Here is a 27,872-nt window from a genome sequence, read left to right as displayed (position 1 = left end):
CAAGAGCATGGCTATAATTTTTTCAAAATGCAAAAAGATAATAAATACTAAGTGTTAGTGAGAATGAAGAACAATGGGAATCCTAGTAAATGGCTGGTGGAATTATTGATTGGCACAAGCAACTTGAGAAACTGAATGTTAGCAGTATGTATTAAAACGAAACAAATGCATGCTCTATCACCTAGAATGACACAAGCATATTTACCAAAAGACATGTACAAGAATGTTCATAGCAATGTTTATCATAAATAGCCAAGACCAGGATAGTCTACACATTTATCAACAGCAAAATGGATAAATAAAATGTAGTATGTTAATTCAATAGAATCTACATAACTCTGAGAATGAACAAACTATACCTCTATGCAACAACTTGGGTGAATATAAAAAACATTCACAAAAGAAACAAAATACAAAAGAGTCCACAACGTGTGGTTCATTTATACAAAGTTTAAAATCAGGCAAAATTAATCTGTAGTGTTAGAAGTCAAGTGATTATTTTCAGGAGTTGTAGGAACTGGTGTGAGGAGAAAGAGGTACTATGGGAATAATTTTTTTGTTTCTTGATTTGGGTGCTGGTTGCATGGGTAAGTTCGCGCTGTGAAACTTCAGTAAGCTATAAAATTAGGATTTAGGTCTTACTTCAAAAGATAGGTTACACAGAATTTTAAAAAACTTACAGCACTGACCCCAGGAAAACTGCATGTGAGAAGGAATTAGAAGCCTTATGTGAAGGCATGTCCTTTTGCTGTAGTGAAGGCAAGTCCCAAATCCTATCCACATTAGAGCTAGCTATGTGCCAGTCAGCAGATCGCTCAGAGGCTGGAGAGATCGAGCTCCGTACAATTTGAAGGTACCTTGCAGAACACTGGGCTGGAACAAGATTAATTAGAGATTCACTCCCTTATATGAATAGTAATGATTGTCATATTCACACCTGCTCCATTAGGTATGAGAAGCACATTTAAAATTGAATTATGAATTTTATTTGCTTCATCCAAAGAATTTAAGATCTCCATGGCAAGCAAAACAGGATTTTTAACCAGTACAGTTAGATTATTTCCTTCTAACTTATTTATTTCCTTTAATATAGATATTTGGGATTTTTCTTAACCACACTTAAACATGCTATTTTTCTGGTTGATTTTTCCCAGAGAAATAAAGAATAAATATGGAGACGTAAACTCCCCTGAAATCTGATGTTATTAAATTTCCTGTGTTCTCCTCTGTTTGCTAATAATATCAAATGGAAGGTACCTGACCTACTTCACTCTCGGTTTACAGCTACCAGGTGTCCCTAATACTTTAAGAATATAATTGCAATCAAAGACAAATTGGATTATTCTATTCCTAAAACTTCAGTTTGAAATAAAATATGCAAGACAATTATTTGTTGTTCAAGTACGTTTAGTAACATGAGGAGTATAAAGGATTGAAATAAATGTGATATCTAATTTCTCAGGACTTAGGATTTCTGAAACTAGGTCATGATCCTGTGAAAATGAGAAGACAAGAACATTCTGTTTTACAAAGGCTTTCCATACATTATATAATCTGGAGTTAGTACATTCCAGAGGCTCTTTATTCTTTGCTTATCTGTACTGACTACTTAGTAAGCTTCAAACCCTGGGCTTTTGTCATTTCAGAGTCTTATGTAGTTTGCTGTAAACAACATTTAACATAAGTACAATTCCTTATAACTGACAGAGCATACCCATATACCATATGATCATCCCAAAGAGTACAGTAGAATAATTGCCCCCTTTTAAAAATGTAGAAATGTTGTGACTCAGAGTTTAAGTCACTTGCCTGAAACTACACAGCAAATGGAACTTGAACCCAGAACCTCATGTGCTTTCCAAGAACCTTCACTATCTTACTTTTTGTAATCCTCTTACTTAAGGAATAGAGACTGTTACCTCACTCAATACCTGCAGTAGTTGGAATGTGGGCATCTATGGGCAGACACAACTATTATAGGACAGATTTCAAATGTCTTGGGAAAAAAATCTAAATTTAAATCAAAATATGTCATTGAGGCTTATGAAATTTGGAGTCCAAAGAAAAATAAAATAAAGTTAAGTGACATTATAATGAGTATAAAAACACATTTTACTTTCAAAATTCTAATTACCATGTCTTTAAATGTATATACAAATTTTAATTATCTTGCATATGTTTTATTTACATATGTGCGGTATGTTTAACATTTTCCCTCTAGACAACTCCATGAAGAAATTTAAAAGTTTAAGAGATGAAAAATTGGGTGAAGAATATTCCAAAATCCAGGAAAGAAAAAATATATACACAAATTCTGCTTGTGAAATGTAAGATTAAGGTCACGACACAGTGAGGCTATTCCTACTTCTATGGCTTGCCACAGATCCTTCCATTTGCCCTTACGGATGTCTATAATGCTTTTCCTCCAGGGATCCCAATGGCTCTCACACTCACTGCCCTCAGGTCTTCATTTGAATGTCACCATTTGAGACCTTCCCTAGCCACTGTATTTAAAAGTGTAACCCTCCTCCTCTTATTTTACTACATCGCATATATGCATAGCATATACACTACTGTGATATACCCTATGTAGTAAAAAAATCAAAAAGATTTTGATCTGTTTTGTCAACTGTACCTAGAAAAGTGGCAGGTAACGAGTTGCTGTTCAGTAAGTACTTTTATTTTTATACAAAGAAAGCATGGTAGAAGAAAGGGAATTAGGGAGAGAGAAAGGGAGGGAGGGAGAGAAGAGGGGAAGGAGAAAAAAAGGAAAATAAAGAGTGGGAGGGAGGCGGGCTGAAAGGTATGTAAAGGACAGTATTTTGTATATTATCTTTGTGAGAAAGTACCATTGGTAGTATCAATGGTTAATTTCTGCTGTTAATATACCTGGTGCTTACTACTAATAAATCTAAAGGAAAAAAAAAAAAACTTCAGGAGAGAAGAAAATAGAAAAATGAAGAAAGGTTCATGAGAATCAGAAAGATAAACAACCATCCGGAGCTGTTTGCATAATTTACTTGATCCTCATAGGAATGTGTGAGGCAAGGAAACTTGAGGATTACCCAAGAATACCGAGAAATTAAACTGGAGATGAGAAGCTAGTCTAACACTCGAGGAGCCTCAGGACAGAGCGATAGTGAGAAATGGGGGAGGTTATAAACAGGTTTCTAATGCTTAATCCTAGGCTTTTTGAAGTTTTCAAAAACTTCAGACAAAGAAAAGAATGAGGAATGAAGGAGGGAAAGGAAATCATGCATCACTCCAAAATGTTTGCCAGGTATTTTTTAGCAGTACCGTAATTCATCCAAGTAAAGGCATTTTCGTTTATATTTGAAGACTGATTTACTCATTGAAAAGCCATTGTCTAAATCCCTATTTAGACAAGTTTATTTGCAGTGAAGCACTAGCATTCATATTAATACCACCATTACATTTTTAAGAAATTTATCCAAAAAGAATCATCTTGTATGAGAGTATTATATATAGTAAGTATATTTACCTCAGCCTGGCATGTGTGGTGGGACAGAAACCATTTACTGTTTTACTAACAAGAATAAATGGGGTATCTGGAGACATTAATAAGAGAATATTTTAGAGACTTACCTAGAACTTTGCTGTAGTATGAATTCCATTCTCCCCAGTAGGACTGAAATATGTAGTCTTGAAGAGGATAAGAGATAGTATTTTTAACCCTCTCACTAAAGGTCATCTGGTCAGTGAGCTCTGACAAAGCTGCGGGTACATAGGAGGCAGGTGCTGGGATTTTCCCACAGTGTCTCTCAACTGTGGAGGCTGGAGAGAACCTCAATGTGTATACAAATGGAATTCCTAATTTCAGAGCAACCAGGTCCCCACAGATAGTTACTGGATCTGCTACTAACACATCAAAACTACCTTTCTGAAGTCTTGCCATTAACTTGGGATTGTTTAATACTCCATCACAGATTTGTATATTGATTCGAAAAAAAGTATCTAGAAGATTTCCTAGTTCCTTATAGAAATTCCAGAGTGTGAGAGGAGTTGGTCTGTGGTCCATCCACAGCATTATCATATGTTCAATTAAGGAATCTATATTGCTGTTCGTAAAGGAGACAGGTATCACCTCAAAATTCACGGGAGAATCAGGATTAGAGTTGATTAATAGAGTTGTTGATGAAGCCAGTACAGTCACACTGTGATTTCTTTGAATCAGCTCTTCTAGAATGATCTCAATATTTAACCAATGACTACCATCCGTTGGCCAAATTAGCACATTTCCACTTAGAACAATTTGAGTCAAAGTCAAATTGAAAACGAGCAGCTGGACAAACTTCTTAGGCATGGTGATATCCATTATGAAAACCATCCTACTGTAGATCTTTTAAGATAAAAAGAAATTTTCAAAGTTTATTTAGGTAGATTATTTTTTCAAATAAATGATGTTTAATGTGATGGGTATACTCATTCATAAAGTCACTTGATCTATAGATTAAAAGGAAACTAATATAATTCAAACCATTATATACAATAATATTATTATTCTAACAACAGAAGTAAATCAAGTCCTATTTGAAAGCAAAAGAAGTCAAGTTATGAGCCTGGTGTCTATGTACTCTGTGATAATAATTATAAATTATATATAATTATATATGTACAATTATATATAATGTATATAAATTATAAATAATTATAAAATGTGTCTTTAATTTATCTTTCCTAAAATTATGTTAAATAAAAAATAATAGCAGTTGTTACTGCTAAAACCATTGTCTCAAAACTTATAATAACTTTAAGTTAGATATCTTATTACAAGGCATTTTTTTAAAAGATTTTATTTATTTCTTTGAGACAGACCACAAGTAGGCAGAGGCAGGCAGAGAGAGGGGGGAAGCAGGCTCCCTGCTGAGCAGAAAGACCGACGTGGGGCTGGATCCCAGGACCCTGACATGACCTGAGCCGAAGGCAGAGGCTTAACCCACTGAGCCACACAGGTGCCCCTCAAGGCATTTTTATATACAATGTCTAATTCAGTCCTTTCCAGAGTTTTGTGCATCATACATTACTTGCTATATTTCATAGATATTGAAATTAATATTGAGTTGCATATCCAAAAACATATTACAAAGTAGGGCAACTGAGACTATTATCATAACATCATTTGAGAATTGCTAGATTTCCACAGTCTTATGCCTCATCTTTGTAAGTTTTAGAAGCTTTGGCCATACACAATGACAAGCATTATTATTACTTCTCCATGGCTTGTATTTAGGAAGAAAAACTAAAAACACCTTTATTTAGAAGAGATTTTCTCAAAGATTACAAGATATTTTCAATTAATTGGATTATAGAACAAATTTTACACATTTGTCAGAGGAGAGTTTTCTTTTCTGATAAAGCATATTAATAATCATCTCCTCTTTGCAGGAAACTTTCCATTTTCTTTCATATGATATTTTCATATACAAATCAAGAAGATAGAGTCTAGCACCACAAGAAGTCACATGCTTTTTCATTCAGAGCTGTGTAGTAGCTTAAATTGGGTGGACACGAGTTCAATTGCCCCAGATTCAAAAACTATTCTTTTACAAGCCTTGTGACCCTGGAATATTACCTGGACCCTTTCAGCCTTGGTTTTTTCATGCAAAAATGAGAGATAGTGATGTTATATTACTTTGTGGATTAGCAATAATATCTGCAAAGTTGCTTTGTAAACTGCTCAGTTTAAAGCAAAAGTTTAGTAATGTAGTTTAATAAATTTGCCTGAAGATTGATCAGTAAACCAACAGGTTAGCTACAGAATGACCAGTTAGACACATCTATAATGATATCTGTCTGTTGAGATTTTTAGTAAATGCCAAACTCTATAAGGGCAACCATATACTGATGCTATTTTAAAAGTTAAGGAATTCAAAGAAGCTAAGAGTTGCCATTAAAAGGAGAAAATAAGAACAAATACTGTAATTAAAAGGATAGAAACCAGGAGTTAAATGTCTCCTTTTCCTGTAAACATTTCAATGAATGGCTAGAATTAAACTATGCTAATTAATTTCTCATTGTCTCTTGGACTGGGAGATCATCCCAAAGGCCATAAAGATGTCCCAAAGATGGCTTGGAAACCATCTTTCATACTATTTTAGAAAATTTATAATCAACTCCTTAGTAAGCTTAGAGTTTTAACTTCACATTAGAGCTTCAACTTTTTTTTTTTTTAGTTCCTTGAATGCATTTAGTTAATGCATTCTTGAAAGCTTAAAATTCGATGTACTTTTTCTTCCCCTTTGTTTTATTGTTTATTAACCGAGTATCTTTTTAGAATTTTCTTTTAGCTCAGGGTCTCGCATCAAATGCTTCACCACTTTCTTCATTGTATCCTCAGGCAAGTTTCTCAGCCTCCTTATTACAAAATGATAGAGAATGCTGGTGCCTGTTTCTTGTAGATGTGACGACTGAATGAAAAAAAAAAATTGTGTACATTATTTGGAACATAATCCGTGCTCAATAAACGTTAGCTATATATGATAAATTAAGGAGAGACTCTCACTTTAAAAACTACCAGTTTAAACAGATCTTATCACTAAGATACACTTCCTTTCTTCTGCTTCTCAGATAATGGTCCTCTGCGGTGCCTGAGTTTTGGTGCAGGTATTCCTAAACACCACAAGTTCCGCTACAGGTGTCAGTCATGCTCAATCTTGAGGCACATCAAAAATGATATGTTATGGGATGTCTGGGTGGCTCAGTTGGTGCCTTCAGCCCAGGTCATGATCCTAGGGTCCAAGGATCAAGTCCAGCTCCTCGCCCTGCAGGGAGCCTGCTTCTCCCTCTGCCTGCTCTGCCTGCTTTTCCCCCTGCTTATGCTCTCTCTCTCTCTTTCTCTTAAATAAATAAATAAGTAAACTCTTTTTTTTAAAAATGATATGTTACTAACAATGTTTTCAGTACCAAGGTTCACAAGTGACTTACTTTAAGAAATACACACGTTGAAAATTCAAAATTATTTCCGTAAAAATTATCACCTCCATTCCCTTTCATTGAGTGACAGCAAAGAGTGACAGTGCCCTTGAAATTGTGCATGTCCCATAGCAAATTCCTTCTTGGATGGCATGCTTATGGCTGTCATCCCACTCATGGGTCATTATGAAAAAGGGGATGCTACCAGAGGTCATTGGAAAGATTCTAACCAACAAAATTAATTTACATCAGAAAACAGAGGAAGAAAGGAAGGAAGAGAAGATAGAGGGAGCAAGAAAAAGACTGGGAAGAAAAAAGGGGAAGAAAAGTTCTAAACTAACATGTAGTACTCTTTAGGTAAAGACCCCCAATACATTTTTCTCTCCTTTAAAATGACTACTGGAAATCAAGCACTTTGGGGATATACACATTCACATTTGTTTCATTTCTAGCACTTTATTTTATGTTAATTACCTTTGATCAGTGTTTAGTTCATGTAAGAGCTGAATATTATATTCAGATATTCAATATATCAATAATATATATTCTTATATTCAATAAGATCTGAATATTATAGTCATAATTTTTTTGAAGATGTGTTGTTTTTTCTATTTAATATATTTATAGGAAAGTCTGTTATTATAGACAGCGTTAATTCTTAGAGAGTAATCATCTGACTATTCATGTATAATAATACATTATGTATTCATATAAATCTAGCATATAAAGATCATTCGCACAAAAAAGCTATTTGTTTCTATACTGGCTGAAGGATAAAACTGTTGATAGCAATAGATAATGTTTATGGATTATAAATATTTTTACTAGCATTAAAATGCTACATTATTTTTTTTTCTTAAATGTTTCCCCAATTTGGTGGTTTTTTTTGTTTTTAATATGTATATGAAAACAAAATTTACCTGCTTCAACTTTAAATAAATATATTTGAAACCTGCAGAAGCCTTTTCTTACTTTCAGTTAAACTTTAAATTCTATTAAGAACAGATACCTATCCTCAGGCAACTCGCTCCAGGCAACAGTCAAATGGAAACTTTTGCCTAAAGGAACAGCAAGTTACCTAGTGATAACACAAACCAAATAAACTCCAGTTAGCAAACTTAATATAAATAAGAAATAAAACAGCAGACTTCAAAAGCTAAATCTAGGAAGAGGAAAAGTAACTGAGAATGTTTAAACCTAAAATATTCTGAATAATGGATTTACACCCGTCATTTTAAGAAAAGAGAGAGAAAATTTTTCTAGCAGTTTTGGTATCTGGATTTCATCTGAAAATATTTTCTCCTACTAGTCACTATATAATTTTATTTTAGCAATTGATATTTCACAACCTCAATAATCTCATCTGTGATAGTTTTCTCTTCACAAATTCATTGCAAAAATTAAGAGATATAACATGTGATGGACTTATTACAGTGTCTAGTGCACAGGAAGAAATCAACAAATACTGTTATTGCTATCATGATTTTGAACCATGAGTTTGAACCAAATACCCAAATACTGAAATAAAAGAAATAATTTAGACATTATAATATCTGATTCCTAGCAATTAGCAGAGATTAAAGACTCATTCTCAGATTATTGCATTTCACTGCAGAAAAGTAATCTTACAGAAAGTTGTCCTACTTATTTACTCAGGTGTGACAGTTTGAGACCTGAGTGGATAAGGGTTCATTGCAATGACTTTGTTTAGAGCATTTTAAAAAAAAAATCAAGTTATACATTGGAAAGAAGTGATTTTTAAAAGTCGGTTCCATTTATCATTCTCATTTATCATTCTACATGTACAAAGGCTTGCACGAAAATGAATCACTCTGTCACTTCAGTACTTTTGTTTCTTACCTGGTCTTTTGAATATGAGTGTTCATTGAGTCTTCATGTCCCTGACATCAATAAGAATATCGTTCATAAAACAAACTTAAATAGTCATTTTAAGTCAAAAGAGTGTAATTTGATTAGAAACATGATATTATCAAAATCAGAGGGTAAGAAGATTTTTAGAAACTTCATTACATTCCCATGAACAAATTGTTAAGAAAGATTAGTCTCATGTCTTATGACTGGGAAAAATTGTGTGGTTTCATTACCAGTATTCACTTACAAGCACAATACAATGGAACATGATTCTGAGACTGCCAGCATGAGGAAGGTTTATCTGGGGAATAATGTCACTAATATGAATAAGAAGCACTGTGATCTGATAATTATTATCCCAAGATTGAGGACAAGTCATTGATAAAAACATAAGTAAGGAGATAAAAATGTAAACCTATATCGTGACTAAGGTGTTACGTATACACTCCTCTATTTCATTAACAGAGATGCTGCACATATTCAGATATCTCTGTTTATTACACCTATGAGCAGATTAGAGCGTTTTTGCAGATCCTGACAGCTTCACAAAATTGCCATTTCTTCATCCTTTTTCTTCATTTTTAGAGATCCAGTTTTAGCCCTACAATATTGACCATTCACTTCTACCTTTGTAGGCTAGTTTATAATCAATGTAGTAGCTATGCTTATTTTCTCTGAATAACAGAACAGTTCAGTTTTCATTTATATCCCAGGAGGTAAACATATATTTTTCAATTTGGGGACAGTACTTAGCATACCCAGAGAAGATGATGAGCCAATTATAATTAGTGCTTCTTTTTTAAAAATATTTTATTTATTTATTTGACAGAGAGGTCACAGGCAGACAGAGAGAGAGGGGGAAGTTGGCTCCCTGTGGAGCAGAGAGCCCGACACAGGACTGGATGCCAGGACCTTGAGATCATGACCGGAGCCGAAGGCAGAGGCTTAACCCACTGAGCCACCCAGGCACCCCACAATTAATGCTTCTTTTAATAATCCTTGCCAAAGAAACCACACTTATATGGTCAACTAAGTCATTATAAAAAGCCAAGAACACACAATGGGGAAAGGACAACCTCTTTAATAAGTGGAAAACTGGACAGCTACATACAGAAGAATGAAATTGGATCACTTCCTTACACCACACACAAAGACAAACTGAAAATGATTTAAAGACTTCATCAATAAGACCTGAAACTGTAAGGTGGTCAGCTCCTTGACATCAGTCTTGGCTATGACTTTTTGGATTTGACACCAAAGATAACAAAAGAACAATAAGCAAGGGCAACTACATCAAACTGAAAAGTTTCTACATAGCAAAGAAAACCATCAACAAATGGAAAGGCAACCTGCCAAATGGGAGAAAATATTTACAAATCATACATCTTGTAAGAGATTAATATCCAAAGTATATAAAAACTCATATAACTCAATAGCAGGAAAAAAAAAAAAGGCTAGAGGACATGAATAGAGATTTTTCCAAAGAACAAACAAATGGCCAACAGGTAATGAATAGGGTCAACACCAATCATCATTGGGGAAATGCAAATCAAAACAACAACAAGATATCATCTCACACCTGTTATTTATTGATTGATTTTTTTTAAGTTTTTATTTAAATTCTAGCTATTTAACATATAATGTAATATTGGTTTCAGGAGTTGAATTCAGTGACTCATCACTTACATATAACACCCAGTGCCCATCACAAGTGCCCTCCTTAATACCCATCTCCCATTTAGCCCATCCCCTGCTCATTTCCTCTCCAGCAACCCTCAGTTTTTACTCTGTAGTTAAGAGTCTTTTATGGGTTGTTTCCTTCTCTTTTTTTCCTTTCCCCTATGTTCATCTGTTTTGTTTCTTAAATTCCACATATGAGTGAAATCATATGGCATTTGTTTCTCTGACTGACTCACTTCATTTACCATAATACACTCTAACTCCATCCATGTTGCTGCAAATGGCAATATTTTATTCCTTTTGATGACTCAGTTATACACACACACACACACACACACATATCTGGGCTCTTTCCATAATTTGGCTATTGGCTATTATTGATAATGCTGCTAAAAACATCAGGGTGCATGTGACCCTTTGAATCAGTATTTTTGTACCCTTTGGATAAATACTAAGTAGTGCATTTGCTGGGTCACAGGGTAGCTCTATTTTTAACATTTTGAGAAACCTCCATACTGTTTTCCAGAGTGGCTGTATCATTTTCCATTCCCACCAACATTTCCCACTAAGAAAGTTCCCCTTTCCCTTCATCCCCACCAACATCTGTTGTTTCCTGTGTTGTTAATGACCTCACACCTATTAGAATGGTTATTAAAAAAAGACAAGGTACAATAAGTATTGGCAAGGATATGGAAACAGGGGAACTCTTGTGCGCTATTGATAGGAGTATACACTAGCACAGTCACTATGGAAAACAGTATAGAGATTCCTAAAAAAATTAAATTAGACCACCATATGATCCAGTAATTCTACTTCTAGATTATACCTAAAGGAAACAAAACCACTATTTCTAAGAGATAGCTATGTCCCCATGTTCATTACAGCATTATTTTTATCTACAATGGAGATTAAAATTATAAATTATAATAATTATTTATTCAAACATAAAAAAGAAGAGAATCCTGCCATTTATGGTAATGTGGGTGGACCCTGAGGGCATTATGCTAAGTGAAATAAGTCAGAGAAAGACAAACAATGTATAATTTCATTTATATGTGGAATATGCAAAAAAAAAAAAAGCAACCCAACTCTGATACAGAGAACAGATTGGGGGTTGCTAGAGGTGGAGGGTAGGGGTGGGTGAAATGGATGAAGAAGGTCAAAAAGCACAAACTTCCAGTTACAAAATAAATAAATCCTGGGGATGTAATATATCGCTTGGTGACTATAGTTAACACTGTATTGTATATTCAAAAGTTGCTAAAAGAGTACCTCATAAAAGTTCTCACCACAAGAAAAGATAATGTAATTATGTCCGGACACAAGGGTTAACTAGACTTACTGTGGTGATCATATGTTTATATATACATACATAGAATCATTATGTTTTACACCAGAAAATAATATATTATATACCAATTATAACCCCCCCAAAGAAACCATCTTAATCTCTTCTTCATGCCTTTTAACATGTCCTAACCAATTAGCCATTAGCTTTTATTAATTTTTCATGATAAACAGCTAAAGCAAATTAAATGGTTTCTAGCTCCTAGACAGTATTATAAGATCCTTTTATATGTTAACTAATTTAGTCCTTATAGTAGCTCTGTTAGAGATGGGGTGAATAAATGCAGATGTAAAGAGAATGAATTGCTACTCCATGGTCATACACTTGTAAGTGGAAATTGTTTATCAAGAGCCTGCGCTCCTGATTGCCTTACTATGGGAGTCTCATCTGCATTATTCTTCTCCACTTATAAGCTACTTCACGAGTACATGCTCTTACCACATCTTTCCTGGAGTTATGTAGAAGCTTATAGGCTAACATCTTTTCACACCAGGTCCACATCTATCCAGATATTTTATGTAAGATGCAATCTAGTCATAATACATCCTTTTAAACTGTTCTCAGTTGTTTAGTAGACAAAAACCAAAATGCTTAGCATGACATACAAGAGACTTTGAAAATACTTATTTGAATTAACCAATTTTTGCAAGCCTGACATCTTCATTGTTCTTTCTCATGCCCCCCCACCTTGCACTTTGACCTTCATAAATAAAGAATCATCAGTAATACCCAGCACACATAATACTACTTTCAGATTCCACATTGGACAGTTTCTTTCTCCACCCTGGTTTTGCAGAAAGATTCATATTAACTCTTTAAATTTTTTCTGGTGTATCACCTCAACTCTAGTTTCTCAGAATGTCACTCTCTCCTATTACATTCTGCCCAACTCTTTTATACTCTCTGTTCTTTATACATATTTTCATTACCCACATTGTTCATACTGTAAATATTCCCTCTCTTGTATGACTCCTCTGCTTGACTGAAATTCTTGAAGTCAGGATCTTCATCTTAGTCCTTTTTATAACTTCCCTAGCTAGGGGGCACCTAGTAAACAGTAGGAAATATATGAACAATGAAACAATGATCAGAGATTATCCATACTCATGTAAGTTTTTAAACACACGCACACATACGTCTATATTAGTAATGGACTTATAGGAAGTCTAATCTCTTCCAGCTTTCTCTACTCACCACTGAAATTTCTAGGCAATTTCTATCATCAATGCAATATCTGAATGAGAATTTAGTCGAAACTTGCTATATGTCATCCATGAAAAAACTTAGCTGGTATCTTTGAGTCCATAAAATTGGAAAACAACACACATATAGTTACAAAGCATATTGTTTTTTATCTTCTTCCTGTTCTCAAATGATACTAATAGATAGTTTATCAATATGTGGGATTGAAAAAAAAAACTACAGGGAAATTAAGAGGTGATACAAAACTCTGTTCAAATTTGGATATTAATTTAAAAAATTACATACCCAAAGCTTCACTATAGTAGGAATCCCATGATTTCCAAAGACTGTCAAACATGTAGTCCTGTAGACGGTAGGAGATGAAATTTCTTACTCTGTCAGTGAAAGACATCTGGTCGGAGAGTTCTGATAATATAGCAGGTACATAGGAAGGAGGGAATGGTACCTTCCCACAATGCTTTTCCACTGTTGAAGCTGGAGAAAACCTCAAGGAGAACATAAATGGAATTCCCAGTTTTAAAGCTACTATATCACCACAAGGAAATACTGGATCTGATATTAGGACCTCAAATTTGCTTTTCTTCAGCTTGTCCATCAGGTTTTGGTTTTTGAGAACACCATCACAGATTTCTCTAGACAGTATGTGAAAGTCCTTGAGGACTCTAGCAATCTCCTGATAGAATCTCCAAATGGTTGAAGGAGATGGCCTATTTTCCATCCACGTCAAGACAAAGTCCTTGATGATTCCTTCTATTCTTTCTTTGCCAAAGGGCACCTTATATATTTCAAACATCAGAGATGGTTTAGAGGCCGGTGAGATGAAAAGTGCACCAGAGGCAACTAAGACAGTCACGTTATGCTCTTTTTTAATCAATTCATCTATAATTATCTTAATGTTCAGCCAATGACTCCCTTCCATTGGCCAAATCAGAACATTGCCACCAAGAGTGATTCCTAAGAGACTAATCTTAAGAGAAAACAGCAGAATGTTCTTGTTTAACATGATGTATCTTGATGTAGAAGACTTGATGAAATATGACATAAACGAATCTCTCTGCTTTTTAAGAAAAAGAAAAGGCAAATTATTTTTCAGTTTTGATTCAGAACAATTGATAACCTTAAGAGCCTTCTCTTGACCAAATGATATTACTCATGGTAGCACCTATTTTATGATAATTACAGGCTTGGGGTAATATGTGTCTTACTTCTCCACCTGTTGCTTTAGCTTGGGTTATGATTCTCACTCTCTGATCATTTTCTTAAACATGAGCCTTCAAACCTTTCATTGCATCTCATAACTGTGAAATTCTTACTATTAAATTCCTTGAAGTCACTCTATATCTTAACTCTACACTCGGGCCTAGGTATTGAAATACCAGATTAGGTCAGAACTTGCTCAGAAATGTAGACATACCAAGGCTATAGATTTTCCAATATTTAATGCATTTAATACAATGTCATTAGCAGCAATTAAATATTATTAGAGTAGTAATTTGTTCTTTTTTTAAAAAGATTTTATTTATTTATTTGCAAGAAAGAGAGTCAGACAGAGGTAGTGAGAGCAGGTACAGGGAGGAGAGGGAATGGAGAGGAGAGGGAGAAGCATGTTCCTTACTGATCAGAGACCCTGATGCAGGGTTTGATCCCAGGACCCCAGGATCAGGATCCGAGCTGAAGGGAGCATCTTTAACACACTGAGCCACCAGGTATCCCTGTAGTAACTGGTTCTTAATAGATAAGATTATTGCAAAGAAAATACTTACAAAAATGTGAAGTATTAGCAATCAGAGAAAGTGTAATTTTTATTACTACTTTAATAATATGTTTAGGAAAATATTTTTTTAATTTTTATTTTTTAAAACATTTTATTTATTTATTTATCTGACAGAGAGACACAGCAAGAGAGAAAACACAAGCAGAGGGAGTGGGAGAGGGTGAAGCAGGCTTCCTGTGAAGCAGGGAGCCCAATGTGGGGACTCAATCCCAGGACCCCGAGATCATGACCTGAGCAGAAGGCAAACACTTAACCTACTGAGTCACCCAGGTACCCCATTTTTAGGAAAATATTTTGTGTTATTAATCACTGAGAAAAAATTATAAATAAATGACTAAACTGTTTTGTGAGTATATATGCAAGAGATGATGGGTAATGTTACTAATCAATAGGAGGTCTTTGAGGAGAATTGCTAATTCAACCTTTCTTCTGTGGAAAGTGCCATTCAAAAGCCAGCTGGTCTGTGTGAGGAGCAACTACTAGATATTTAGACCAAACCTTTCATAAGTTCTAGTATTAATTAAGCACTTACTATGTGTCAGACATTGTGCAAAGTGTGTTACATGTTAAGCTCATTTATTTCTCACTAAAAAAAAAAAAAGATTCAATGAAATAGATCCTATATTCTCACATCAAAGAAGAAACCATTGCTCAAAGAATTTAGTAATTTGCCAAAGTCATATAGTAGAATAAGAAAAAAAATGGTATAGTAGCCTTTAGGCTCTTTGGCTCCCAGAGTCTACTGTATTAACCACTAGGATACATTGTCCTATCAGAGTCTATCATGTCTCCTTACTAGTTGTAAGGAGTCTACCCCTATAAATCATAAAGTACCCCAAACATGCTGACACATATAAAATGCACACTATAAGTTTGTGTAACTCACACTGGGTAATGTAGGACAAATCAGGAGTAAAATAATCTCTGAAAATTGTGCATATGTATGCATATGTCCATGTATAAATGGAGTTTTTTTTTTAATAGACCTGTTGAAATTAGAAAACTTGTATTTTTTAGTGATTTTTTTCTGAGCTCCCCTATCACCAAAGGTAATCTATAGTGAAACCCTGATTGCTTCTTTAAAATAGTTACTAACTTTTACAAAGTACTATTCAGAGTTTGGCAGAATAATCATACAGTTCATGGTATGGATTTCAATTCAAGCCTCCATATACTAAAATGTTGTAGTATGCACAAAATTTCTGGCTGCTCGTGTCAGCCTGATTCAGAATTACTTGCCAGGATACTTTAAAACAGTTGTTGTGACTCATTAGAATGAACCACTAGTAACAATTTACTATTATTACACTCATTTTATTCACTACAAGAGAATAGATTCAGTTTTAAACAATTAAAATATAGTCTTTGTTTAGTTTATTTGGGTTTATTGGGTGCCTACTAGACAGAGAACTCACAGCTAAGTGAAAGATGAACCAAAGAGATAATTCTGACATCTATTTTATGCTCTCAGTGGAGATAATTGCATATGTAACAGCAGTAAAAATCAGCATAGTATTAAGTCAGCATGATAATATAAGAATTTAGATATTAGAATCAAAAACAAAGAATTTTAATTTAGTATTAAACTGCTTAATATTGATGAGACCCACTTTTCTCATCTATAAAATAGAAATTAGAAACAATCCAAAAGGCTTTTATGAGTATTAAATAATACAAGATAAATAATAAAACATTCATTAATATATAAAATGCATAACTATTCAATAACTACTACAAATTATGTGATAATATAGACAGTATATAAGATAAAAATTATATTTAAATAAATAAAATAATATTGATTAATCTACAAGCATAGTGCCGGAATAAAAGACATATTTAAAATCTATTGTCTTCCTCATTTAATTCTTTCTCCTAACTAGAGAAAATGACAGGTGCCTTCAGATGAAATGACACAGGTAAAACCCATCACAGCTCTTATAGAGATTGCTTTCTGTTGTTTGGAAGTTGAAGGTGGGGGGTAAAGATAGGAAAGTTTTCATTACAGATGTGGTATTTGATGCTCATCTTGGAGTTTGAAGTGACTGGACATGAGTGATGAGCGATGTGCATTATGGAAACCAGTGTTATATCATAAATAAACTTTGGTTTTTGAGAAAGGATCTCAATAATGGAACAGTATTAAGAAACTTCTCAAACTATTGAAGTTTAATTTTTGATTTATGTTCTTAAATTTAATAGAAAGCTAAATGAAGACATTATATGGGCCATAAAGACTTAAACAGGTTGTTTTCTGAAAACTAAAAACGTGATTTTAATTATTCTGACCCTAGGATCACTGAAATGGTAATCTACTCCCTCCAAAAAATTTTTGGAGATTATAGCTAACAATATGACTAATGTATTAATGAAATCTGATGAGTTCAAAGGAAAAGCTAATGTAATTTTAAAAAAAAGTTACTATATACAAATATTTTTATCCTAGGTCATGATAATAAAAGATGCTTCAATTAACAGAACGAAAAGGGGGCATACATAGTATTTACATTACCAAAACTGGTTATTGCTTTTACGTCAGGATTTTCTTTACAGAAACCTTAAATATCCCTTTTTAAATAAATAAATTTGACTTCACATAAAGCTTATTCGATATATATGAATTTAGAATATATAAATATAAACATATTTATAGACATAAAAAATCCATTACACAACATTGAGAAAATAAAATACCCACCAAATAATGACATATTGATTCTTATTATGCTGTGCTCTCTTAAAGACTATAGTAGTCACTTGTGAGAATCATTTTTGTATTTTTTTTTAATACTCTCTGTATTCACTTTATGTGTTAGCTAGTGAAGGCCCAAATGAATTTTCCACTGTAGGAACTAAAGGTAATAGAAAAACCTTTAAAGAGGACAGTGAGCCAGCACCTGTGTGTCTCAGTTGGTTAAGTGTTTGACTTCTGCTTGGGTCGTAATCCCAGGGTCCTGAGGTTGAGCCTGGCATTGGGCTCCTTGTTCATCGGGGGGTCTGCTTCTCCCTCTGCCCCTCCCCCTGCTTATGCTCTCTCTTTCAAATAAATAAGTAAAATCTTTAAAACATAAAAATTAAAGGAGCCAGTGAGCTCACACTGGGATAAAGCATTCACCTTACTGCTTAATAGAACAGTTCCCTCAATATCAAATTATTCTGAAGTATAACACCTGGTGGGGGGAACCCAAATTATTTAAAAATAGAAATGGATACTTTTTTAAAGTAACGAAAGAAGCTAAAATTTAACCCACAACCTTGTAATGATTGATATTTCCTTTAGAAGAAAATATAAATCCAAATATACATCATACATTGCTTTTATATTACTTGTCATAAGGTTTTTAAATTTCTTACCTGAAGTTTTCAGCCAGAACCTTAATAACACTCATTCGCTATTTGAAAGTTGAATTTAAATAGATGCTAGTTGGGTAAACATAATATGGTGAGAAATGTGATCTTAAAGAAGAGATTGAACAGATTTGTTTACTCCTAAGGCATTCCACTTCCATTACATTATTAAGTAGATTAACCTGGTGTTAAAGGTGTTCCCTTCTATTGGTTTTCTGGCAACTATTTGCATGAAATATTGCCTTTGCTATTATGGTCTCTGCAGCCCTTTACCCTCCCCCACCCAACCAAGTATGTCTGGATATATATGAAATAATGACTGGTAATAGTTAATAATCATTGATTATTAATAAGAATTATGGTAAATATCTCCCATACCCATGCAACATAAAATTATTATTGTCACTACTAATTATGAAAATAATTTTTTTTAATTGAGTTCTTTTTTTCCTGATTTGTGTAATGATCAGAGGGGATTATGTTAATTCACACAGTAGGAGTTATACCAGAACTGAATTTCTCTATATAAAGAAGAAACATCTCAGAAAAATTCTGGTGTTCTTATTGAGCTTTGCATCTATTTTTTTTTTTTTTTTTTTTAGTTTTTATTATTTGAGAGAGAGAGACACAGTGAGAGAGGGAACACAAGCAGAGGGAGTGGGAGATGGAGAAGCAGCCTTCCCACAGCAGGGAGCCGAAGCGGAGCTCCATCCCAGGACCCTGGGATCACGACCTGATCCGAAGGCTGACGCCCAATGACTGAGCCACCCAGGTGTCCCTGCATCTATTTTTTTAAGAAAGGTACTACTTTATGTTGGTTCATAACCCTTTCAAGAGCTTCCCTGGCATAATCTGAAATTGGCCTCTGTATTCAGAGGGCAAGGAGAGACCGAAGAAAGAGGCAGTTCGTGCCAGGTTAGCAGGTGGCAATTTTAATAAGCAAAAGGAATTTATACATGAAGCTTCTTTTGGGTGGCAGCAAGATGAATGGATCCTTGCACCCACCTGCAAAATCTTGAAAGTTTATAAAGAGGTCTTAACTGAGTTCAGTCACATATATCCTGTAGGATCTTCCAAGACTACATAATTATCTCAAGGCAACATCTTTAGAACAGTAAGTGGAACCCACATTCCAAGGATAGGGGACAAGTTGAGGAACCTCTGAGTTTTGGGGTCCAGCTTATAGATCACCTGAGGGTCATATCTTTTCTATGATCTTCCCCAAACATCCCACCTCTCGTGACCGGATCTTCCAATATCACAGGCCCCTCTTCAGGAATGGGCCCTGGATAGGCAGTCAAGGATTTCACCAGCACAGGAGTGGCTGGGCGGCTCAGCTGGTTTAGCAGCTGATTGGCTGCGGTGGAAGCAAACACTATAGCAACAATATAAGCACATCTAAGAGAAAACACAGATTAGAACAATAATCTCCAAAGTCAGTGACAACTTTTTCTACAGAAGTTCATCTGAACTATTGATTTGTCAGTTCCCCTAAGCTGTAGGTCAGATCGTTCAGGACATTCACATGTGTCCTCGTGATAGATTAGTAGGCTCATTCATCAAGTATGGCCCTACAGTCTGTTTGGATACTGGCACAGGTGTCTCCTTGTGAGACAGTGATAATGTCTAAAATCATTTTATTTTGGAAAACAGATTTTCTCATCAGAGACATTTCAGTATTCAGTAAGGACAGGATTTGTTGGCTGTCATTTAAGGTTTACTCATGAATTTTGTAAGGGCTTCTTTATGTGTTAAAATGCCCTATGTGTGTTAAAATGCTGGGATGCCTGGGTGGCTCAGTTGGTTAAGTGTCTGCCTTCAGTCCAGGTCATGATCTTATCAGACTCCTTGCTCACTGGGGAGACTGCTTCTCCCTCTGCTTGCCCCTCCACTGCTTGTGCATGCTCTCTCTCTCTCTCTGAAAAATAAATAAATAAATAAAATCTTTTAAAAAAATGTCCTCCAGGCCAATGGAGAGAAGAAAGCAGTGAAACTATCATAACGGTGAAAACACAGAATGTTTCCTACTGGTCTTGAATTCAGGGAAGTTGACAGCTTTAGAAACTTGAACTGGTTGGACATATAATACATGTTGGCCAGGGGATACAGCCCTGTCAGGCATGAGAAAATGGGTTCTGGCTGGCTATGCCAGATCAGGGCCCACATCTTCTCCTTTTAATGATGCATGTTCTATTCTGGGCATCCTGCATTTTAGCAGGTGCAGCCTGAAGTAGGCCATTGAGATCTCAGAGGAGATTGAGTATTTCCCCCTCTCCCAGGAGTGGGAAGTAACACCCAACTTGGTGGGATGTTCCACTGTAAATTCCAGTAGATGACACCTTTTCCAAGTAGCGTATGACATTGATCCACAGTGAGAGCTGGGGCAGTGTCTGTTTCCCATGATTTCCATAACTTTACAGTATTGGGCACTTTGGCAGGGGTTCCTGATCTGGCAAATAGAGCAATAGGCCCTACTAGTTGATCATTCAAATGTGTTAAAGCCTGGAGCAATATTTAAATCCACCCAGCTGAGGTGGTTTTACACGCTAACAATTTAATTTGCTGCTTTAATATTTCATTATCTTTTACTCTCAACCCTGCTGAGTGTAAGTTATAGGGAAGACGGACCCTCCACTTAATGTCATGTACTATTGCTCATTCTTGCAAATCATGAGCTTTGAAATGTACCACAGATCACTATCCATACATGGTAGTCAGTTTCTCCTCTAACTAGTGGTGGCAGCCTAGTTTGCATGGTAGTAAGGGAAATCTTGGGTTAGATCAGATGCAAACCAAGACAAATTTAGAACCTGCACTCTGAAGGAGAGGGCCAATATGATGAATTTGCCAGACCCTCACCACCTGGGAACTAAAATGGGTGGCCTAGATTCTTTTGGCTGTTGCCTTGGCTGCTCAGAATACACAGGACATGCTCTACTGCATTAACGAAGTCATCGTACAAGGTCAGAACAATCTGACCTCCCCGGCAATACACCATCCTATTCAGGCACTCTGATGACCTCAATCTGTTGTATCTACTGAAGGGTTATGAGCTGGGATGGGAAAAACTATTAAGGCTGCCTCAGGCTCTTGCAGACAGACCCGAATGTCTTTCCACACATTTTTTCCCCCAAAACGGCTGGCTTATGATCATCCACACTTTAACTTTCCATTGTCCAAGCTATAGGACTAATCCTTTTAGAAAAGCCCAACTGTCAGTGGAAAGAGTTAACAACAAATCACCTGCCAGACTGCTCTGAGCTCAGCCCACTGGCTGCTGCATCTGCTGCTGTCTGAGAGACTCTAGGTGGAGGAGAACTGCTAGGAGCTATAGTTCTATGGGGGTATATCAGGTTTCTGCCCCCTTCCAGAGCTGGGGCCAAAGTCACAGTTGTATTCTCCCTTTCTGTTGTCTCTACCACAATGTCCAATCCATACCTTAAAAAGTTACATTCATATCTAACTCAAATGGTAACCCTGCTCAGGAGATGGCCAGAGCTTCAATGTGTTTCACCAGTATTTTGCTTTCTCAAAAGCAGCTTGCTGCTTTGATTCCCACTCCCACATGTATCTTTTATTGACCGGGCAGTATAAGGGACAGAGGTGCATTGTGCCAGGTGAGGAATAAAAATCTTCCAAAACCCAGATCTCTACAAAGGCTTGTACCTCGTTAACATTTTAAGTGTTGGGATAAATTTGCATATTATCAGTCATAACTTTTGGAATAACACGTGTCTTACTAGACCAGACAACACCCAAACATTACTGTGGTGTCTGGGCCTCCAGTTTTCTGTGGATTCATTTCTCATCCTTTCTCTCACAGATGTTCCAGCAAAACCTGCAGATTTGCAGGCAAATCTTTATGTGTTCATTATAACATCAATATAATGGGCACTTTTTACTAATGTGGGAAGAAGAACAGAGACAAGTCCCCAACTACCATCGCATGACACATGGTGGGGCTATATAGGTAACTTCGGGGGAACACTGGACACTTCAAATAAAAACAAACCTATGGGGGAGGAGGTAAGATAGCAGAGTAGATGGGAGGCCCTGGGTTTGCCTCCTTTTTGAACAAAGCTGTTCAACATCAAAACATTTTGAACAACTAGGAAATTGATTTGAAGAGTCCAGCCAGATAGGAAACAGTGCTCCTGGGGAGAGGGAAGACAGGAGCCTGGGAGTGGAAGGTGAACAGCATAATGCGTGGCACTTCCCTGGGTCACACTGGGAGAGAACATTCCCTTTCTTGGAGCACATTTGAAGAGGGTATATTGCTTCTCTAGGACAAGGCACCTGGGGATTTGGGGGCACCACTGAGCAGCCATTCAATAACAAGGGACAGAGACGTGTGCAAAGGACAGATAATCTGGTCACAGCTTTTCACTGTGCTCTACCATAGACTCCAGGCATCTTTGTGGCCATGTGACTGCTTTTCTGAGATAGAACAGTGCTGGGTGCTGCACTGTGTGGCTCTCCTGCAGGGGAGAGGAGCAGGTCCATGTCTTGCTGGGTCCTTTAAGATTTGGAGTTTTTAATCCCAGCCACCAGCCAGAGATAAAACACAGGACTATGACTCCCAGCATGCAGTCAGCCTGGGCATGGACTGAGGGCAGGGATCTTACTGCGGTCTGGGACACAGCAGGGGAGATTTTTTGTTTTTCTGTGAGTGCCTCCTGAACAGTGGCAGCCTTTAGGTCCTAGCCCTGTGGATGAGAGGGTGAAATCATGCCATTTTCCAATGCCACCCCTCCCCTAGCATGGTTGGGCTTCAGAGAGAAACACAGTGCCTCCAGTGGAGGCTGGAACGGCTTATACCAGACATTACCTCCCTGCACCTTCCAGGGGCATCTTTACTAGGGCAGGTCTGACTGTGATCCTGCGCAGTGGATCTCTTTCCCAGTGAACCAACACAGGCCCCTCATGTGTACCTAGTCTACTGATCATTGATTTCTCCGAAGTGTCAACTTTAGTTCTGATGGAAATAGGACCAGTCCCCCTCCCCTTAATTTTCTTTTGGAATCAGGCTTATAGTTTGTTTGTTTGTTTGTTTTTAAATCTATTTGTTTGCTTTTTTTGTTGTTCACTGACCTTTTCTCTTTTTTTGGACCAGGTTTTTTCTGATTTTGCTTATTTGTTTGTTTTAATCAGGCTTATCTTAACACACATATCAAAACACACCTAGATAAAGGCTCAAACACTCCTTACTGCAAGCAAGGAGGAACTCTGTAGGGGACTGACCTGTGGAAAAGAGCAGCCAAAGCACAGCAGTAGAACGTATACAGCATACAGCAGAAACACTTTCTGAAGCACTACTCCCTGGATAGTGTATGACCCCTTTTTGATATCACATTACTCTCAGAAGTAAGAAATATAACAAGATTTCATATCATGCAAAAGGCAGAAACTTAGCCAAAACGACACGTTGGAGTAATTCTCCCCAAAAGAAGATTAAGAGGAAATCCCAGACTAAGTTAAAACAGATACAAGCAATATATCTGAACAAGAGTTTAGAACAGTCATAAGAATACTAGCTGGGTTTGAGAAAAGCATAAGACACCATAGTAACCCTTGCTATAAATAAAAAGACCTAAAAACTAGTCAGGCTGCAATAAAAAAATGCTATAACTGAGATGCAAAACTGACTGGATTTAATCACAACAAAGATGGAAGATGCAAAGGAAGGAAGTGGTGATAGAAGATAAAATTATGGAAAATAATGAAGCTGAAAAATAAAGGGAAAGAAAACCATTAGATCACAAATATAGACTTAAGGAACTCAGTAATTCCATAAAGTGCAATAACCCATATCATAAGAGTCCCAGAAGAAGAAGAACAGGAAAGGGAGGCAGAACAAATTATAGCTGAGAACTTCCTTAATCTGGGTAACAGGAATTCAAGTCCAAAAGCCATAGGGAATTCTGCAGAAAAATCAACAAAAACAGGTCAACACCAAGACATATCATAGTGAAACTTGCAAAATACAAAGATGAAGAGAGAATTCTGACAGCAGCTAGAGATAAAAGATCTTTAACCCACAAGGGTAGACACATAAGCCTAACAGCAGATTTATCCATAGAATTGGCAGGCCAGAGAGAGTGGCATGATATATTCAACATGCTAAATAGGAAAAATATGCAGCCAAGAATACTTTATCCAGCATGGCTGTGATTCAGAATATAAGAGATAAAAGATTTTCCAAGACAAGTAAAAACTGAAGGAGTTTGTGAACAATAAACCAGCTCTGCAAGAAATATTAAAGGGAAGTCTTTGAGTGGAAGACCAAAAGCAACAAAGACTAAAAAGGACAGAGACAATCTACAAGAACAGTGACTTTACAGTTAATACAGTGGCACTAAATTCATATCTATCAGTAATTATTCTGAGTGTAAATGGACTAAATGCTCCAATCAAAAGACATAGCATGTCAAAATAGATTTAAGAAAAAAATAAGACCTACTGATAGGCTGCTTATAAGAGACTCATATTAGATCCAAAGACACATCCAGACTAAAGTGAGGTGGTGGAGGACAATTTATCTTGCTAATGGACATTAAAAGAAAGGTGGTGTATGTGTACTTGCATCAGACAAATGAGATTTTCAACCAAAGACTGTAGTAAGATATGAAGAAGGGCACTATATCATAATAAAGAGGTCTAGCCACAAGAAAATCTAACAATTGTAAATATGTATGCCCCCAACTTTGGAGCAACCATGTATGTAAATCAATTAATAACAAACTTAAAGGAACTCATTTATACAATATAACTCATTGATACAATAATAATAAGGAACTTTAACACCCCACTCCCAGCAATGGATGGACAGATCATCTAAGCAGAAGATCAACAAGCCAACAATAACACTCTGGAGCAGATGGACTTAATAGACATATTCAGAGCATTTTATCCTAAGACAGCAGAATAAACATTCTTTTTGAGAGCACATGAAACATTCTCCAGAAGAGTCCACACACTGGGTCACAGTTAGGCTTTAAATGGTACAAAAAGATTGAGATTGGTGTGCCTGTGTGGCTCAGATGGTTAAGGGCTGTCTTTGGCTCAGATCATGGTCTCTGGGTCCTAGAATTGAGCCCCATGTCAGGCTCCCCACTGCTTCTCCCTCTGCCTCTCTCCCCTGCTCATGCTCTCTCTATCTCTCTTTCTCTCTCTAAAATGAATAAGGAAAATCTGAAGGAAAAAAAAAATTGAGATCATACCATACATATTTTCAGGCCACAAAGCTATGAAATTTGAAGTCAACAACAAGAAAAATTTGGGAAGACCACAAATATATGGAGATTAAAGGACATCCTACTGAAGAATGAGTGGGTCAACCAGGAAATTAATAAATAAAAAAATACATAGAAGCAAAAGAAAATGAAAACATGACAATCCAAAATCTTTGGGATGCAGCAAAAGCAGTTCTAAGAGGGAAATAGATAGCAATACAGGCCTTACTTAAGAAGCAAGAAAAGTCTCAAATATACAACCTAGCCTTACACTTAAAGAAGCTGGAAAAAGAGCAGGAAATAAAGCCTAAAACTGGCAGAAGAATGGAAATGATTAGTATTAGAACAGAAATAAGTGATATAGAAATTAAAAAACAACAACAAGAATGGTAGAACAGATCAATGAAACTAGGAGCTGATTCTCTGAAAGGCCCAACAAAATTGATAACCCCCTAGCCAGACTTATGAAAAAGAAAAGAGAAAGTACCTGAATAAATAAAATCATAAATGAAAGAGGAGACATCACAACCAACACCACAGAAATACAATAATTATAAGAGAATATTATGAGCAATAATATGCCAAAAAATTAGGCAATCTAGAAGAAATAAATGAATTCCTAAAAGCATATAAGCCATCGAAACTGAAACAGGAAGAAATAGAAAATCTGAGCAGATCCATAACAAACAAAGAAATGGAAGCACTTATCAAAAATCTCCCAACAGGGGCACCTTGGTGGCTCAGTGGGTTAAGCCTCTGCCTTCAGCTCGGGTCATGATCTCAGGGTCCTGGGATTGAGCCCTACATCTGGCTCTCTGCTCAGCAGGGAGCCTGCTTCCCCCACCCTCTCTGCCTGCCTCTCTGCCTACTTCTGTTCTCTTTCTCTGTGTTAAATAAATAAATAAAATCTTTAAAAAAAATCTTCCAACAAATGAGAGTCCAGGGCCAGATGGCTTCCCAAGGGAATTCTACCAAGCATTCAAAGAATTAGTATATATTCTTCTGAAACTGTTCCAAAAAATATAAAGGGAAGAAAAACTTCCAAACTCATTCCATAAGGCCAGCATTACCTTGGTTCCATAATCATACAAAGACCCCACTAAATAGGAAGATTATAGGCCAAGATCCTGAATGAACATGGACACAAACCTAACTGAATCCAACAGTATATTAAAAGGATTATTCACCCTGATGAGTGGGATTTATTTCTATATATTCCACAAATAGAACATCTTTTCTTTATGAAAACCCTCAATAAAGTAGGAATAGAAGGAACATATCTCAATATCATAAAGGCCATATACAAGACACCCAGTGAATATCACCCTCAACTGGGAAACACTGAAAGCTTTTCCCCTAAGATCAGGAAAATGACAAGGATGTCCACTCTCATCACTTTTGTTCAACATAGTACTGGAAGTCCTAGCCTTAGCAATTGGTCAATAAAAAGAAAAGGCATCTAAAAAAGCAAGAAAGATGTCAAACTATCACTATTCACAGATGACATGATACCATATGTTAAAAACCCAAATGACTCCACCAAAAACTGTTAGAACTGATGCATGAATTCAGCAAAATTCCAAGATATAAAATCAACATACAGAAATTTGTTGTTTTTCTATACACCAAAAATGAAATAGAAGAATTAGAAATCAAGGAATTGATTCCATTTACAACTATGCCCAAACCCATAAAAGACCTAAGAATAACATAACCAAAGAGGTAAAGATCTATACTCTGAAAACTATAGACACTTATGAAAAAATTGAAGATGACAAGAAATGGAAAAATTTCCATGCTTATGATTGGAAGAACAAATACTATTAAAATGTCTATGCCACCTAAAGCAATCTACACATTCACTGTAAACAAAATAACACCAAATAAAATAACACCAATATTTTTCATCAGTGTTTTTCACAGAGCTGGGAAAAAATTGTAAAATAACACCAGTGTTTTTCACAGAGCTCGATCAAACAATTCTAAAATTTGTATGGAACCGGAAAAGACACTGAATAGCCAAAAGAATGTTGAAAAAGAAAACCAAACTTGGAGCCATCGCAATTCTGGACTTCAAGCTACATTACAAAGCTATAATTATCAAGACACTATGATTCTGACACAAAAACAGACACATAAATCAATGAAATAGAATAACTAATGCAGAAATGGACCCACAACTATATGGTCAGCTGATAGTCAACAAAGCAAGAAAGAATGTCCAATGGAAAAAAGACAGTCTCTTCAACAAATGACGCTGGGAAAATTAGACAGAAACATGCAGATGAATGAAACTGACCACTTTCTTTCATCATACACAAAAATAAATTAAAAATGGATGAAAGAACTAAAAGTGAAAGGAAACCATAAAAATCCTAGAAGAGAATACAGACAGCAACTCCCTTGTTCTCTTCTGTCCCTAGACATGTCTCCAGGGACAAGGGAAACAAAAGCAAAAATGAACAACTGGGACTTTATCTAG

At 36.0% G+C, this 27,872-nt stretch overlaps 1 protein-coding gene across 4 annotated transcripts in view; it reads right to left on the bottom strand.

The window, feature by feature from the left end:
* Positions 1-14,039, bottom strand: part of LOC122919217 (UDP-glucuronosyltransferase 2A1) — a 63,543-nt gene extending 49,504 nt beyond the window's left edge. For 2 of the 4 annotated variants that reach the window (XM_044268110.1, XM_044268111.1), the window contains exons 1-2: positions 13,324-14,039; positions 3,607-4,238 (exon numbers count right to left, since the gene is read on the bottom strand). In XM_044268110.1, the coding sequence (XP_044124045.1) occupies positions 3,607-4,238; positions 13,324-14,039 (1,348 nt within the window). Of the gene's footprint in view, positions 1-3,606; positions 4,239-13,321 lie in introns of all 4 variants that reach the window. The other 2 variants (XM_044268113.1, XM_044268114.1) reach the window with 1 other exon arrangement.
* Positions 14,040-27,872: the final 13,833 nt, after the last annotated feature.

The sequence above is a fragment of the Neovison vison genome, chromosome 11 (assembly GCF_020171115.1).
Source record: "Neovison vison isolate M4711 chromosome 11, ASM_NN_V1, whole genome shotgun sequence".
NCBI classification, from domain to species: Eukaryota; Metazoa; Chordata; class Mammalia; order Carnivora; family Mustelidae; genus Neogale; species Neogale vison.
Note: the sequence above shows the minus strand (reverse complement) of the source record. Positions and strands in the feature narration are given on the sequence as shown.